Here is a 14,121-nt window from a genome sequence, read left to right on the forward strand (position 1 = left end):
AGATATGCAGAATTAAAGCTTTTAATAATTGGGCCAGGTGGGAAGGGGGCATTTATTTTAAATGGGGGGGAGTAGCATTTGCTGAACTGTCTCTAACCCCTCCCACCTGCCAAAATTCTCCTGGCATTTCCTCGCTTAATGAAATCATTTCTGCATCGTCCTTAACTCCCCGTGGCTGCAGTAAGACTGTAGGTGTGTTTGATGCTACCATTGCATCTGGAATACTGGACTCTTCCATGGATGGGAAAGAATTTTAAAAAGGAGAGGTTTCAGAGTAACAGCCGTGTTAGGCTGTATTTGCAGAAGAAAAGGAGTACTTGTGGCACCTTAGAGACTAACCAATTTATTTGAGCATAAGCTTTCGTGAGCTACAGCTCACCACAGTATGCATCCGATGCAGTGAGCTGTAGCTCACGAAAGCTAATGCTCAAATAAATTGGTTAGTCTCTAAGGTGCCACAAGTCCTCCTTTTCTTTTTTAAAAAGGAGAGTGGCCAGGCAGTACAAGGCATGTGCGTGTGTGTGTCCCCGCTCCTGCTTCACCTCAACTTGCCCCCCTGCTTTGTGGCTCACTTTTTTAAGAGCTCTCTCTCTCTCTCTCTCTCTCTTTCTCTCTCTCAGTATTGAAGCCCGTGATACGTTTGTTACTGTACTTGATGGCAGATTTAGCACCATCGCACTGTAACTGACGCACAGCATGGAACACAAGATCGTAACACTTACTAAGGAGAATAGCCAGAGCTGGGAAATAGCCACCAGCTTTTGTTCTGAGCGGAGCGGATAGGTTTTTTTTGTTTGGTTTCTCTGCTCACCCCTCCCCTTGGCTCAATGTATCGCATAACAGGAGAGCTCTTCTGAGCTGGGACAGCATGGGCTAAGGCCCAGCACTTAAGAGTTGGCAAGGGAGAGAAATGGGTCACTGGGCATAAGCTGTGAGTGGGTGTAGAGAGTGATTAGATCTCCTCCACTCTCGCAATGGGGAGGCAGGGACTGATGAGCCAGAGAGACCTTGTGGTGGAGATATGGATGAGTCAAGGGGGGGCTGGGCTTAGAGTGTGTGTGTGTGTGTGTGTGCTAGGAAACGGGGGGGGGAGGGTGTCCTCCTCTGCCCACTCTAGTAGGATGCGGGGACCAGACCGATGCATACCCCTCCCTCAGACACAGAGCTGCACAGGCCCCTTTCTGTGGAGGAACCCATGCAGTTGTGGCTTGCAGGGGCTGGAAGCCTGCAGGGCTGGGGGTGCTCATCCCCTGCACACTGGAACTCACGGGGGGGGGGGAGGGCACAGTTCCTCCTGCGTTGATGTAATCTAGGCAGGGAGCTGTAGATCTAAACTACACCCTGCCTGCTTCATGCCCTTATTTCTGCCATTCCCATCTTTTCCCCCAAATCGGGAGCATAATCTAAACAGAGGCTGCAGCAACGACTGTTCTCACATCATGGGGGGCGGAAGGTTTCTTCATCTCAGCGACTTGGCATTGCCCCTGCAGCAAGCCCCTTTCAGTCAGGTTGGGGCAGAGAAGAGACCAACGTGGCCCAGACCTCCGCTCCAAACACCCCCCCCCCCCCCCGCTGCTCCAGGCATGAATGGCAGTGTTAATATTCTGTCCCTTCCCGCCTCCCTCTGCGGTAGCGGGGAACATAATGGAAGCCACCAGTTCTCTCCTGGCTGCAAAGTGCAGCCCCATCTTTGCGCTGCCAAGATAAGAGACTCTGCAAATTAAAATTTAAATCTCTCCAGTGCTAAAAGAATTATCTCTTTGGTACATCAGCACCGTACGTCTTCCTCAAAATAAAAAAGTTCTCCCAGGCCTTTTGTGGTAGCAAGTAGAATCTCTGTACGCACACACAATGCGTGAACACCATGCTGATAACAGGTAAACTGACACTGCAGTACCAGAGCTTGGCATCTAAGATGGGGCTCGGTATGTATAGCTACCCGGCTCTGGCATATAATTACTCCATATTTTTAGTTCATGGGCAATTCTCAACGGTAGCTGGGTCTATTAAACTTGATTCAGATGTGACAGCTTAAATTGTAAACAGCTGTGGGGAGTTTCATACTTAATTACCATATTTAAGTTTTTTGCCATAAAGCATTCACACTTCCATCACAGATGTAAATAGCTCAGACATTCAAATGAGATCCTCTACTTTTGTGAGGTTTAATTGGCAGAGATGGGTTTTGTGTGTTTTTTTTTTTATTTTTCCCTTTTTTTCAAAAGCCTGTGGCTCTTGGAACTTATTTCTCAATTAAACTTTTTATTCCGCTTTTTCCCCAAAGCCTGGAGGAGGGGGAAGTTCCGTGTCTTGGAAGCTGGATTTATTTTGCATGCGACTCTAAATGCAAACTTATCGCCCGTCAGCTGTCTTTAAAAGTCCTTGCTTCTGCCTTGTGATGTGCCACTGCGTGTAAAATCTTCAATGAGCTTGTTCTTTAATGACCCCGGCATCCCACGTCGCTCCTCGCCACACTCGTGAGCCTTGCTGGGTAGCTCGAAGGGCTGGTCTGAGCAGGGGGTTTTTGTACGGCTCTGTCTGTCTAGAAACATACGGATTGAGTGGGTGTGGACGCAGCTACAGCAGCGTAGCTCATTTCTGTAAACTCAGGAGAAATAAGCTACATTGAGACTCTTTCAACTACAGAAGTGAGTCCATGCGAGGACCGTTCCTACGCTGGTTTAGAAACCCGCTTAATTACAGTGGCACACAAAACGTGTGGCCTAGAGGGCCAACCTTGCTGCTGGTGCAAGTGGGTGTAACAGTCCCCTCCAGATAGAGGCTCCCATTGACTTCACTGGGAGCTGGGTGCCTACGCTACCTTTTGTGCCTTTTGAAAGCTCCCCTGTATCTCTCTGGGCTAATTAACAGTCAGCCCTTACTCTGTCATTAAGAGCTGAAACTGATTGTGGGGGACACCCGCTTTCATTCCCCCGCTATCTAGTGCTTTTTCTTACAGCATCCTGTTACTCGAGATGGTCCTCGGTTCAGAACCAACTCGAATGGGGAGGAGGGGAAGGAATTGGTGATGGACAGTAGCTCTCTAAGCTGTCATTGCGAATCCAGCCCTACATCTGTAGTGAAAGTCATTCCTGGCCATTCAGCATCTTAACTGAAACGAGTGGAGGGCACTCAGTCCAGCCACCAACACCTGCCATCGCTGGCACCTTTCTTGGCAGTCAGATGGCCCCTGAAAATTGAGGAGGGGTGTCCCATGCTTAGGGTACCCATCCAGGATTTGAAAGAACCAAGTTTGATTCCTTGCTCTGCCACTGGCTTCCTGCATGACCTTGTGCAAGTCACTTAGCTGCTCTGTACCTCAGTTTTCCCCATCTGTACAATGGGGATAATAGCACTGCCCTGCCTCGCAGAGGTGTGGTGAGGCGCTCAGATACTACAGTGAGTGGGGCATGCAAGTATCTTGGAGGATTAACAGTAATCATCCCACCTGGTTGGGATTGAGGCACAGGGGAGGGGCCAATATGCAAGCCGCTCTGTGTGCATTGAGGCTAGAGAGGTCTTTAGCCTCCGGAGCGGTCAGCGTGACACCTTCCCTTCTCTCTGAAAATAATTGTTTTCTTAGGTGTAACACGCCTGCAGCCAACTCTCTGCAGCAGCGTCCTGTGGAGAGCAGACAATCCTTGCTGCTATCCATATTTGATTACCCTTTCTAAAGGGGTGCAGGTGTCCTGGCACCAGAGTACTAGGAAGCTCCAGGTTCGCATCTATCAGCAGAACCGCCAAATGATTGAAATCGACGGGAGAAACTGCCGACGAATGCACTGTCTAACATTGTCTTTCAGGCCCAGGCAGTCACCCTAACTGTAGCTCAAGCGTTCAAAGTCGCGTTTGAGTTCTGGCAAGCATCCAAGGAAGGTGAGTGTGTCGCTCTCCGTGTCTTGCAATATAACCAAGGAAATAATTTGGGCTTATTATCCTTTCAAGTGATCTTTCAAAGTATGCACTGGGAAAAAAAAAGGGGGGGGGCATTGAGGCCCATTCTGGCTGCGCTGCTAACGTAACTGCAGGTTTCTTGTGACTCTGACGGCAGGGTCTAGTGCCTGCAATCAGCGGCTGACACCTCGTACTGAGTCCTGCTCCTTGTAAACCTGTCTCTGCCTGTTGCTTTCACCATAGGTGGGCACACGAAATACAGTGTGCCTAACAAGCTGTAAAGTAGCTAGCTGTTCTTTCCAAGTCCGCCTGACACCTGTGTCCCTTTCACTCACACACACACACACACACACACACACACACACACACACCCCCACCCCCAATAGGGGCTGAGCACCGTGGCTCCCACTGTAATGAAGCTGGGGTGCTCACACCTCTGAAAACCAAACCTACGGGGGCAGAATCTGTGCTGTGCTGCTGGGAAAGGGCACCTGGGATGACTGTGGGTCTGTGCCACCTGGATTCTAGGCAGGTGTAGGGGCTGGTACATCCCTTGGCATGTAAGTTAGAGTTTTTCTCCCCTCTCTTCTTCTCTTCCCCCCCCCCCCCCCAAAAAAAAAAATCTACAACTCTGAGCCCTACGCTACTCCAGGGCTGTTCAGGGCCACCTGTGTCAGCCCTATGCATCTCCTGCACTGGGGAAATACCCTCAGTCACACGTCCCTTCCACTTGCATCTCCTAGACTGCCCTTATATGCCACCAGAGAGGCATGTAGGGGGTGGAGAAGGAGGAGGAACTGGTCCTAAGTGTCTTGGGTGGTGCTGAGTCTTCTGGAGAGCGAGTGGAACATAAGTGTCTCCTGAGGGTGTGACTCGGAAAACATTTGTCCCAAGTACACGAAGCCCTTGATGCAGGCAGTCACAAAAGTTGGCTGGAAATGGAAATCCCCCCCCCTGGGGAAGAAAAATTGTGCCCTAATTTGTGACCAAAAAGTCAAATGCAATTTCCAGAAAAACTGCATTTTGGGAGAACCAGAATGGAATCTCAAGGCTCCCTGCTTGCAAGGCTTTTGTCAGTTTCATTTTTCTGCTGGCAGGTGTCTCCTAGGTAGTCAGTCCAGGAGCCCTCCGTAAATCCCATTTCCCCCACCCCACCCCCCGCCGGAAAATCAAACTTTTGGTGGCAAAACTTCAATTTTGGCAAAACGAATACTTTGACAGAAAAATGCCCCGATGGGGAAAGTTCCCAACCAGCTCTTATGGTCACGACCTATCACATTTCCGTTCGTGAAATGCACATCAGGAAATCCAGTGCCTACAGACAATGAAGGAGTCTTTCTTGTTGCAGAGAAAGAAAAGCGGGAAAAGTCCCTCTCTGAGGGAGAAGGTGCAAGTGGCCCAAACTCAGAAGATCCTGCCTGCCTTAAAGCATGTAAGTGATGAACAAAACGCCCTGTTAGCTTTCAGGGGTCTAAAGACCTCTGAGCAGCGACTGGGTTTTTTCATCTGGATTTGACCAAGTCTCCCGGCAGAACTGTGAAGGCTAGTGCAGGATAAACAACTTTTTGTATCCGTGGTGTAGATTTGTTATTGGCCAACCACTACAAAGAGAGCCATTCTCAGCCATGGCTTCTACTGCAGCCTCTTCTCTAAATGCCCTCCGCTGAAGCGGAGGGATCCAGGCAGGTAGGGCTGCTCACTGGCTGGCAGACAGCCCACCTAAAATAAGGGGTCAAACCAAGAAATGTCAGGCCTGACTAGCCAGTTTGGTGCAGCTTTTACAATTGCATACTCTCTCTGCGTCTGACTTCAGGGAGAATATCGATACAATGCTAGGGTGTCGTCGTCCCCCACCCTCCCCCAGAAGTGACGCACAATTGCTGTGAGAAAAGGTAAATGCTACTGCATTCTGGGCACGTACAGCTAAAGTGAGCCCAAGAACTACATCGGGCTTCCCTGAATGTAGGAGCAATGAACAGGAAACGAAGAAGTAGCTGAGACATTGAAAAGAAGGAGGGTGCACATTGCTTGTGTACAAGACACCGAATGGAAGGGATCAAAATCTATGGAGGCTGACCAGTGCTACGAGTTGCTTTGTGGCTCAGTACCATGGATCAGTAGTAAAAAAGAATAGAGTAAGAATAATCCTAGCAGAACATTACAGGCTATGATAGTGGACATCCAAAGGAAGAGTGAGCTCTGACAATAGCAGTGAGTAGAGACCAAAACTTTAATGTTTTATGTGAGTACGTGCCATAGGTTAGCGTTATGACAGAGGAGGAGAAATTCCAGCTAGCTAGCAGTTCCTTGCTTATCAGTAGGTCCAGCTAAGTGCCTGATTGATTAATGAAACTCTCTCAGTGGACATATGGGAGAACCCAAGGGCTAAAACAGTTGTCAAGTACGATGCCTTGGACCCAGAAATGCAGCTGGTGAGAACGTCTTTGTTAGCCAGAGCCCGTGGCCTGATTGCTGCCAATACATATTTTGTAAAAAAGGGAGGAGCGCTTTATTTGGTAGAAGAGTGGCCACTTCCTGCCAAGATGAGATTTAACAAACGGGGGAGACGGAAGTCATTCCGGGAGAGCAGATTACATTGCTTGTAATGGACTTCAGGGTGACAAGGCTAGTGGGGTGGGAGGATGGGAAAAGATGAATTGTGGGACAAAAACATGAAGTGTTGGAGGCTTTCAGGCAAGACTACAACCAAATGGACCGTGATCACATCAGCGAGGCTGGAGGGAGAAAAGGGGGTGGCCAAATGAAAGGAGGGAAACTTCTTGTCAAGTAGACATGGCGATGGTCCAGCAGTGTGCAGGAAGCAGTGAAGGAGGAAAAGTTTAAGTGATGGCAGAAAGTTAAGAAGGCTAGAATGCGATGAGGAATACAAGCTGGCAAAGAAAGAGGCAAAACGGTTGTGGTCGGCTTAATTACATTGCAGAGGGCATGAAACTCTCTTTGCAGCCCTGAGCAATGTAATTAAGCTGACATAACTCTGGTGTAGACCAGCCCTGAGACTGCAAGCAGCCTGAATCTTTAGCTTGGAGAGGTGAGGACTGCCCCATGCATCTCAATGAGGTGTTAACTCTGAAACATAAAATGATGGCACTTGCCAGCTAGCAAACTGACTAACTTGAGCAGCAAACATTCAGTTAATGTGGCAGTTTAAGATGGAAAAAATCCAAACACCCACCTACCCTTTGCCTGGTTACCAATAGTCCTGTGATGCAAATGTGAGCTTGAATGATGTTGTGTGGTATTAAACTGAAGGCGGGAATGGGCTGCAATAACACTAATATCAAAAGAACCTAGGGGACAAAGTGCAGGCTGGGCTGTTCCCACTTCATATTTACTGTAATAATTCCACTTCCAAACAGATGCTTAAGCAAAGCCGCTGCAGGTCTCCCAGTCTGCTTCACCACCTAATCCAGGGTGTCTTGCCGTAAAAATGAGGCTTCTGGCTTTGTTTCTGCAGAGGGGCTTTGATGCAATGCTTAGCCCAGTAATCGTTCTGTACTCCTAATGTAGCCTAGATCAAGAGCGCGGTGGCAGTGTGGCCCATTGGGCAAGGCTCTGGACTGGGAAATCCAAGTGACCGGGTTCTGTTCCCTGCTGTGTGTGACCCTAGGGAAGTCACTTAACTCATCTGTGCCTCTTTTTCCCTTCCCACTCTCTTGTCTCTTTGGCCCATCAGGTTTTACAGTCCCTGCCCAGATGTTTGTACAGTGCCTAGCACTATCCTGGAGAAGGACTCTCTACCTGTTAACGTAAAGTGAATAAGTGGTGGCAGCATAGCCCAGTAGGAAGGTGTACATATTCCTCTTATTGGGGTGGAGAGGGCAGGGAAGGAGAACTGCAAAACTCTTTTGGTAACTTTTTTTTTTTTTTTTTTTTTTTGCTCTGTTCACACAGCAGTTGCCACAGGGAACCTGCTGGACTTCGAAGATGCTGCCAAATCTCCCCTGACTGTCAGCGTGAACGCCCCACGCGTGGATGAGTTGGGTCCAAACTTCTCATCTGAGAACAACAACATAGTCTGGGTAAGCGTACTGGAGGTGCTAGCTCTTTCTCCTGAGAAGAGGGATGCTGGGGGAAGGTGAAGCTTCATTTTCTGTTGGTCCCAACATCCTCCGTTGGGGATGGGGGGGGTTGTCTTCATTCTGGGCCCACCTCTTAACCAAAGCCTTAGCAATTGGGTGTAGAACTTCCAGACTACTCAGCCATTTGTGCTGGGATTTTCAAAGGGGTCCAATCAAGTTTGCTTCCAGTGGGAGCCTGGAGTTTGATTTGGGTGCCTAATTCCTTCTTAGGCTCCTGTTGACTGCCAAGACCTGGGATTTTCAGAAGAGCTTGTAAACTTCTTTCACAAACCCACATTTCAGATGCTTGGGCACTCCTTTATGTGCTTTATCACATACCTGAATGTCTAGTTTTTCAGATGGAAGCACCAGTCTGTAGCTGCTGTGCATGCTGGTGTGGGTTACGCCCGTGCTCTAGCCGTGGAATCTATTGTTTGACTTGTCAAGTCCTGAATAGTCTGAGACCCACGATCTCAAACTACCTCCTCCTCTCCCACTGCAGTAGATGAAATCTGCTGAATTGTGGAGCAGTGATGGGGCCTCTTTAGCCAAGGGGCTTTGCTTCCAGAGACTGCCTGTCTGAACCCAAATTTTGTGACCTTCAGTCCAAATTAGAATATCACCTGTTAATCTCAACATCACCGTAGGTCCTGGAGGGATCTTAGCCAACCTCCTTCTTTTGCATAACTCTCAATAGCATCAAGGTCATCAGAGCCCCAAAGCTTAAAACCCCCAGTGGATGTAATCAAGTTGCCCATTGAAAGGCCATCTCAAACCTAATCTTTCAATTAAAACAACCCCTCAGCCCCCATTCAGTAATATTCAAATACCGTTCATGGGCAGCCTCCAAAGAGGAGAGATTTGAAAAGGAAGCACGCCAGCAGTTCCTCAAGAAAATCTGCCCCATAGCTCTTTAAATATAATGTTCTTGGCACAAGGGTCCAGCTGAAGTATGTGCTTAGTAGGTCCTTTGCCGAAAGCATCCTGCTGAGCTGGGTCCACTGTATCTGCTGCACTTTGCACCCTGTAAGCTTGAAATGGTGAGTGCAATCAGTCGACTTGGCCAACCCTAAAATCTAAGGAGCGATCTGCTTTTTGTTTCCAGCGCTGGGGAAAGTGTCTGCATGCAAAGAGCAAACCGATGCTTTCAGCCAGAACAACCTTTTTGTGTTGCGTTGAGAGAACAGAAGTAGGCTCTTGTGAGAAGCACGTGCCGGAGTCTCAGCATCTGAACTTGGAACAAAGTGGCTGCTCTCGGGGTGAAACTCACCCCTGCGCAGAGGGGACAGCGCAAGGGTTAGGCTTGTTTTGAGGGCTTACGCTGTGCATAGCCTTGGGCTGTCCCTCCCTGCAGCAGTGAATTTTGACTTAGCAGCAGTGGTGAGAAATTTAAAGAGGCAGTACACAAATAAAAAGGCATCTCTCTTTCCCTACAAATTTCAGAGTAGCAGCCGTGTTAGTCTGTATCCGCAAAAAGAAAGAGTACTTGTGGCACCTTAGAGACCAACATTTATTTGAGCATAAGCTTTCGTGAGCTACAGCTCACTTCATCGGATGCATTCAGTGGGGAGATTTTATATACACAGAGAACATGAAACTGTGGGTGTTACCATACAGACTGTAATGAGTGATGGTAACACCCAATGTTTCATGTTCTCTGTGTATATAAAATCTTTCCACTGCATACATCCGATGAAGTGAGCTGTAGCTCACGAAAGCTTATGATCAAATAAATTTGTTAGTCTCTAAGGTGCCACAAGTCCTCCTGTTCTTTTTTTTTTTTTTCCCTACAAAATCCACTGCAGAAAACCATCAGGAGGCCTTGGAAAGGGGTGAAGCAATAACAGTACCTGGCACTGCACAGCTTTCTGCTACCTGAAGTTAACTTGGTTGGGGGGTGCTGGTCGTGTGGATGCTTAATTTTGGAAGGCTTGGGGGCAGGGAGGGTGATTCCACTGGGCTTTGGATCAGGCCTTAGGTTGGCTATTGCACTGGTACAGGGAGGGGAATTGCTGCTGGTTGGGAGGGGGAGAAGAGACGGGAGAGATGCTGGAAATGGATGTGGTTGGTGGTGGAACAGCATCCCTCAATCTGTTAGGTCCTTGCTGTTTGCAACGAAAACTGCAGTGCTCAGACCCGGATACCCAGTGTTGCTCTAAGCACTCGATGCTGTACCTACGCCCGAAGGAAAGTTGAGCCAGCTGTTTAAATACCGTGCTAGCTTAGCAACTACCTCTTCTTCTTCTTTTTTCTCTCTCTCTTAATAAAGGAAATGGATGACGGGCTGGAGGAGGCATTTTCAAGGTAATTCTAATAACTCTTTACAAGTTTATGGCACTAGGGACCAACCCAAGAGTCTTCACTATGACTAGTTTTAATAATGCTTCTAATCTAATCTGCTCCAATGATCTGACCGGGGGAGCAGCCCAGCCAGTGCTTCAGCTCTTAATTGAAAGATAGACTTTGAGGCTGGCTGATGGTCAAAATATTTGACTAACCTTTTAAGGATGGAGATAGGGGTGTGTGTGTGATGGGGAATTTAATTCCCCAAACGTAGCATGGTGATAGTGTCTCCTCTTACTGGAACTGATATGCTGTTCGCTCAGCTGACCGTGTCTAGTCCCCGTACTAGCAGGAGTGATCTTGGTCTGATCTTCTTGCACTTATGACTGACTTGCTTCTCCCCCATGTTAGTGTGCCATTAAAATAGTGTTTACGCTGCCATTCCCCAGATGAACTGCAAACATGTAGTCAAGGAGTAAGACCCTCTAACTCAGATCTAGTTCATCACCTAACCAAGGGGTTTTGTGTTAGAATCCTTGCACTGTTGTAACAAAACCAACTTGATTACAGTGCAAATCCCTAATATCTATCTATTTAAACCATACTTACAGTAGTTTAAGGTTAGTTCAGCTTATAGCTCAAAAAAAGCGAGTACACTGGACTTAAGGTGGAAGGCTCTCTTTCCTTACCTCCACTGTTCATTGTGGAAAGAGAAGTTGCAAATCCATTCCTAAATCATTAAAGGGATGCTGTCAACTTAAATCCTACTCCAAACCAGTTTCCTCACCTATATTACTAAAGAATGTGTTTGGACTTCTTAAAACTGAACTTTAATAAACAAATTTTACTATTCACTATCTCCCCTGCCGCCCCCGCAGTTTGGACATTGAATTGTCAGTTTCGCTTTCAGGCTATCCCTGTCACAATGGTTAGGCCGCAAATGCGGCAGGAGAACCTTTATTAATCTGTTCCCAATGGAATTTAGCAAATCATGAGAACTTTTCTGTTGATCTTTCTCTTAAAAGCATCATTATGGTTTGGGTTTGGCTTTTGTTGTGGTTTTAAAAACATTTTTGGGCTCAAACTTGAGTTGATAGTCTGTTAAGATCCATTATATGAACTCCAAATATCTTTTGTGCATGAGAGAGTTTGCACTGAAGTATTAGGCTTGTACACATGGAATTTAGTAATTGGACTACAATTCTGTGGGGCTTTAACTTTCATAAACCTCTGCAGTGCCCTGGGATGAAAGATCCTGTTAAAAATGACCCTACAGGCTGACCACCACTACCATTTCAGATCTGAACACAGCCTCAAAATACTGTCTTTTTTTACTTAAGAGTAAAATTTTAGAACCAGCTTCTGAGAACCAGGAGTGCTGCTGTGAGCTGTTGGCGTGATTGTGGATGGCAGTAAATTATGTACTGGCTGCTTGCTCAGGTATTCCTGGAATGGTGAAAATTTAGACATTTCTTTTGGTGAGGCTGCTTTGGTCAGTGCGTTCTTTTAACTGAGATAAGGTCCCTGCTAACAACGCACCAGTCAGTGCTAGCTTCAGAGGAAAAAGGCAACGTTTTGCCAGGCCTATACTGTAAAGGGAGCCCTCATTGCGAATGTAGACTGTCTTTAAGGTGAAACTCTGAGAAGCGGGCATCAGACTTCAAAGAGCTTCAAAGATCAGCTTTTTCCCTATTTAGGAGCATTTCTTTACAAGCTGTAGGAAGAATTTTGAAGTATGAAGCTGCATATAGCAGTATAGAGGCTATAAACACCTTCTTTCTTCTCAGACTTGCTCAGTCAAGAACTAACCCTCATGTCCTGGACACTGGCCTGACTGCTCAAGATATCCAGAGTGCAGAAACCCTCTCTCCCGTAGACTGGGACAAAATGGATTCAAATGCGGCAGAGAAAGATGACCTGTTTGGGTTCTGAAGAACTCCTCCTCCACCGAACTGTTTGCAATAAAGTAACCACTAAAAGTAAAAGGGCTGAATGCGAACCCTTCTGGGTGAAGTTCTGGAGGGATTTCTTAAAGGGGAGGTTTTCACCATTCTTACAGATCCTGTTATCGCAATAACAACTGCTTAGACCAAAGCTTTAGACATTTAATACATATTTTTTTAACCTTGCTTTTTATCTAAACAACGAGATGCTCTTGAATATATTTATTCAGTAACCATTACAGTTTACATATATTATGGAAGTTACATTGCTGGATCCTATACAAAAGTAACGTGTACAGTCTTAGATGGCAATATACTGATGGAAGAGTATTCAGCAGAGCTTGCTGTCTTCCGAAAATGACTATCCAGCACCAAAGACTCTTTAGCGTGTACATATTTTTCTAGACACCTGCACATACAATTGCAATTGTAAGCACAAATGTTACTCATCCTTTGCTTCCAAAACAACTCTAGTTCTGCAGTTGTCTTCTTGCATTTCACCTTCTTGATAAACTGGGAGGGAAAGAACTACACCGGTATTAAAATCAGAGGTAACAGGTTTTATATTTCTTGTGAATGTCTGTGATAAATCCCCGTAGTTGTCAGCCATCAGTAACGGGTTGTCTGACACTTTGTTAGCTTTCAGATTGGAGTTGGCACACTTACCCAAAGACTCGTAGCTTTGCACTTTAAAAGCCTGAACTGAAAGTATGGCCCAAAATGTCAAAACAAGTTGGGTATTCATCTCTAACCTCTCTTCTCACCCAGAAGCTACTGATCCAAAAACCACCGCAATATTGCAGGTCTGTATCTCACAACCGACCTCTCACACTTTTTTTTTTTTTTTTCCCCCCCCTTCACTGTGACTCTAAATCTAAAGACTTCAGTCCCACTGATAGTCATAAAAAGGTTCTCTAGTAACACTTGGCTTTTGATAATACATTGAAAATTGCAGGTTGGATTGAACCAGATGCATAATAGGTTAATGCTGGCTGCCTCCTACTGGGCACACCTCTGTCTGGTCTCCATACCAATCTGTCTAGTGGAGCCACTTAGTAGGCTGAGGCAGAATTGGATTAAGTGAAACCAATATTTACCTGGATGTTCTTCCAAGGGGGGGAAAAAAAAATCCCTTGTATACTATGTTGATGATCGTTCCAAGACCTACACCTCCTGAGAAGCTGAAAGAAAAATGCGGCTCCTTAATCTCCTGTACTTCTAGATTTGAAAATCAATAATGGCGATATAAGGATTATGCTAATTAAAAGATTAAACTTAATGACTGCACGAACATAGTTTGCAGTGTTTGTGGCCTTGTGAGGAATATACTAATCTGTTTTATAGATTTGTAACTTGGTTCTGAAACACTATGTGGGGAATGAATTCCTCTTTTTATAAGTCTCCTAACATTGTACAAAGTAAAAATAAATTTTTTTTTTTTCCTCCGGGGAGAGAGAGTAATTGTATTAGGAAACAGCTGAATGACTCGTAACTTACAGATGCGTTTTATAAAGGGTACTGTGATGTGATGAGTCAGCGTCATAGCTCCCTCATGTCTACTATAAAATCTTGGTACTCCTTTCTCCTGCAAAAGCATTCTTGCATCTTCTTTGGTATCACCAGTGGCACTAGTCTCGTGCAAACGGAGGAGTTGCACGCTTAAGTTCTGTATATCTACTGTACGCTGATTGTATAAACAGCCCCCCGATTAAGCAAAGCTAGCTGTAGCAAGCACCCTGCTCTGATTCCTTGGGGGCGTTGTGATTTTTTTTTCTAAAGTTTTTGTTGCACAAACCATGAGGATTCAGCTATATGTTAATCTCTCTCTCTCTTTCTAGAGATCCTTGGAGTATATCCTTACAGATATAGTATTCTGCATATATGTACATAGTCTTAAACCCTACGCTGTAAAAAAAAATGTT

At 46.2% G+C, this 14,121-nt stretch overlaps 1 protein-coding gene across 2 annotated transcripts in view; it reads left to right on the forward strand.

Moving 5' to 3' along the window:
• LDLRAP1 (low density lipoprotein receptor adaptor protein 1) overlaps positions 1–14,102 on the forward strand; it is a 37,195-nt gene extending 23,093 nt beyond the window's left edge. Inside the window, exons 5-9 of one of the 2 annotated variants that reach the window (XM_074934355.1) lie at positions 3,804–3,876; positions 5,243–5,326; positions 7,807–7,934; positions 10,243–10,277; positions 12,044–14,102. In XM_074934355.1, the coding sequence (XP_074790456.1) occupies positions 3,804–3,876; positions 5,243–5,326; positions 7,807–7,934; positions 10,243–10,277; positions 12,044–12,188 (465 nt within the window). In that variant the 3' untranslated portion in view covers positions 12,189–14,102. The remainder of the gene's footprint in view (positions 1–3,803; positions 3,877–5,242; positions 5,327–7,806; positions 7,935–10,242; positions 10,278–12,043) is intronic. The other variant, XM_074934356.1, reaches the window with a different exon arrangement.
• The last annotated feature ends 19 nt before the right edge of the window (positions 14,103–14,121 follow it).

The sequence above is a fragment of the Natator depressus genome, chromosome 19 (assembly GCF_965152275.1).
Source record: "Natator depressus isolate rNatDep1 chromosome 19, rNatDep2.hap1, whole genome shotgun sequence".
In the NCBI taxonomy this organism is placed as follows: domain Eukaryota; kingdom Metazoa; phylum Chordata; order Testudines; family Cheloniidae; genus Natator; species Natator depressus.